The sequence below is a fragment of the chloroplast genome of Vitis vinifera, assembly GCF_030704535.1.
Source record: "Vitis vinifera chloroplast, complete genome".
NCBI lineage: Eukaryota > Viridiplantae > Streptophyta > Magnoliopsida > Vitales > Vitaceae > Vitis > Vitis vinifera.
Window position 1 is genome coordinate 85,001 of NC_007957.1, and position 2,500 is coordinate 87,500.

The window sequence follows — 2,500 nt, forward strand, 5'->3', positions numbered from 1 at the left end:
TTCTTTCTAGGCGAGCCTCTCGGTCTGTCATTATACCTCTAGAAGTAGAAAGAATTACAATCCCCATACCACCTAAAATTCTAGGAATTCGTTGATAGTTAGAATAGATTCGTAGACCAGGTCGACTGATCCGTTTTAAATTTAAAATAGTTCTATATGTTCCTTTCCTATTCCTTCTATGTCGCAGGGTTAAAACCAAAAAATATTTGTTGCTTTCCTGATGTTTCCTCACGTTTTCGATAAAACCTTCCCGTAAAAGTATTTTAACAATGTTTTCGGTGATATTAGTAGATGCTATTCGAACCGTTACTTTTCTATCCATGTCGACATTTCGTATAGAGGTTATTATGTCAGCAATAGTGTCCCTGCCCATGATGAACTAAAATTATTGGTGCCTGCTAATTTTGATATAATCAACATGCTCTTTTTTTTTTTTTATTTATGAATTCTATTAAATATTAAATTAAAGGTATATGCGTGAAACACAATCTACTAATTAATCTATTTCATTCGCTTACTATAACTATATCATGGTCTCGTCTTATAATACCTCAGGGGCTAAGGAAACTATTTTAGTAAAATTTAACTGTCTCAATTCCCGGACGATCGCACCAAAAATTCGAGTTCCTTTTGGGTTTCCTTCTTGATCAATAATAACTGCAGCATTGTCATCATATCGTATTATCATACCGTTGTCACGTTTGAGTTCTTTACAGGTACGTACAATTACAGCTCTGATTACTTCTGATCTTTCTAGAGGCATATTTGGTACTACTTCTTTGATCACAGCAACAATAACGTCACCAATATGAGCGTATCGGCGATTACTAGTTCCTATGATTCGAATACACATCAATTCTCGGGCCCCGCTGTTGTCCGCTACATTCAAATGGGTCTGGGGTTGAATCATATCATTTTTTTATTCGATTTTTCAATGCAAAGAACGAAGGAAAAAAAAAAGAAATATTGTTTGTCCAAAATCAAAAAAAGAAACCTGCAATTTTTTTTCATCCCAAAGACCTCTTTTTCTTTTATTCCTATCCCGAAATAATGAATTGAGTTCGTATAGGCATTTTGGACGCCGCTATTGAAATAGCTTTTCTAGCTATATTTTCTGCTACTCCGCCCATTTCATAAAGTATTCTACCTGGTTTAACGACAGCTACCCAATATTCGGGGGATCCTTTCCCCGAACCCATACGTGTTTCCGTAGGTCTTACTGTAACTGGTTTGTCTGGAAATATACGTACCCATATTTTTCCACCACGGCGTACGTTTCGTGTCATTGCTCGTCGCCCCGCTTCTATTTGTCTAGATGTGATCCAAGCAGGTTCAAGTGCTTGAAGAGCGTATCTACCGAAACAAATACGATTACCTCGATAAGATATTCCCTTCATTCTTCCTCTATGTTGTTTACGGAATCTGGTTCTTTTGGGGTTATAGTGGATGGGTCTTTTTAAAATTCCATCTCTACTCCAGAACCGGACATGAGAGTTTCTTCTCATCCAGCTCCTCGCGAATGAAATGATTCAAAAAAATTTAGTTAAGATAAAATTCAATTTTTTTGAATAATACACTGAATCGTGGGATTCTTTGATATTTCATCTAATTTTCATCTAATCTATTTCTATTAGAAATTTTTATATCTTGTTTATATATAGCTTTTGGATATATAGCTAAACATATATTTCTAGATAATGTAATTTTTTATTTATAATTTATTTATAATATAATAATATATAAGGCTATAACGAATCTTTATTTTGTTTTGTCTTTATCATATCGGATCGCTCAAAAAATAGAGCAATTCGGTAAAATAAAGCTTTCGCGGGCGAACATTTACTCTTTCAATATCTATTTCAATTGTAAGGTTAGCCCACGATCTTTCAGAACAAATGAATTGATACCTGGTTTGTTCCGCCATCCCACTCAATGAATCATTAGGATTCGTTTTTAATAGAATCTTCTGTATTCACAGGTTTCCGTCGTTCCCATCGCTTCTCAATTAATGGTTAGGTCTGAATTATACAATGGAGCTCCTGTTCTTGAGTCAATCTTCTCAGTCTTTATTGGCTCTAGGCTCTTGATTTTTTTTTCTATGAACATATTCATTTAATTCGGGAGGAATTAGTTTGATGCTTTATTACATTGCTTTTTATGAAATGATTCATAGACCTTACATATTATATTGGAATCATATATCATTGGCGTTCTTTTTATCTCTTTCTCTCACCCTTCTTCCATTTATCCACATCATTCTAGATTTCGCTTCCCAAACTCATAATCAGATTGGTTTGGTTTTTTTTTGTGTTTATGCAAAAAAGATTTCAGTTGCTACAATGATATGACCAATATATCATATCTTGACTGGTTGTTTAGATCTAGATAATGTGAAGCGATGAGTTGGTTATTAATTCTGTAATTTTGAGTTCATACTATGTATGGGCCGGTCCATTTTTTGTTTTGAACCCTAATCCTACAAAAAACCAACGAGTCACAC

The 2,500-nt window shown here is 34.3% G+C and overlaps 3 protein-coding genes across 3 annotated transcripts in view; all 3 read right to left on the reverse strand. All coding sequences in view use genetic code 11, as the record gives it.

Moving 5' to 3' along the window:
* rps8 (ribosomal protein S8) overlaps positions 1–373 on the reverse strand; it is a 405-nt gene extending 32 nt beyond the window's left edge. Inside the window, exon 1 of the mRNA in view lies at positions 1–373. This exon is cut by the window's left edge and continues 32 nt beyond it. Within this exon, the coding sequence (YP_567113.1) occupies positions 1–373 (373 nt within the window).
* Positions 374–541: 168 nt separating this feature from the next.
* Positions 542–910, reverse strand: rpl14 (ribosomal protein L14). The gene has a single exon. It carries the CDS (start codon positions 908–910, stop codon positions 542–544), a length of 369 nt encoding a protein of 122 aa, YP_567114.1.
* A 127-nt stretch (positions 911–1,037) lies between these two features.
* The window catches only part of rpl16 (ribosomal protein L16), a 1,472-nt gene continuing 9 nt past the window's right edge, over positions 1,038–2,500 (reverse strand). The window contains exon 2 of the mRNA in view: positions 1,038–1,436. Within this exon, the coding sequence (YP_567115.1) occupies positions 1,038–1,436 (399 nt within the window). The remainder of the gene's footprint in view (positions 1,437–2,500) is intronic.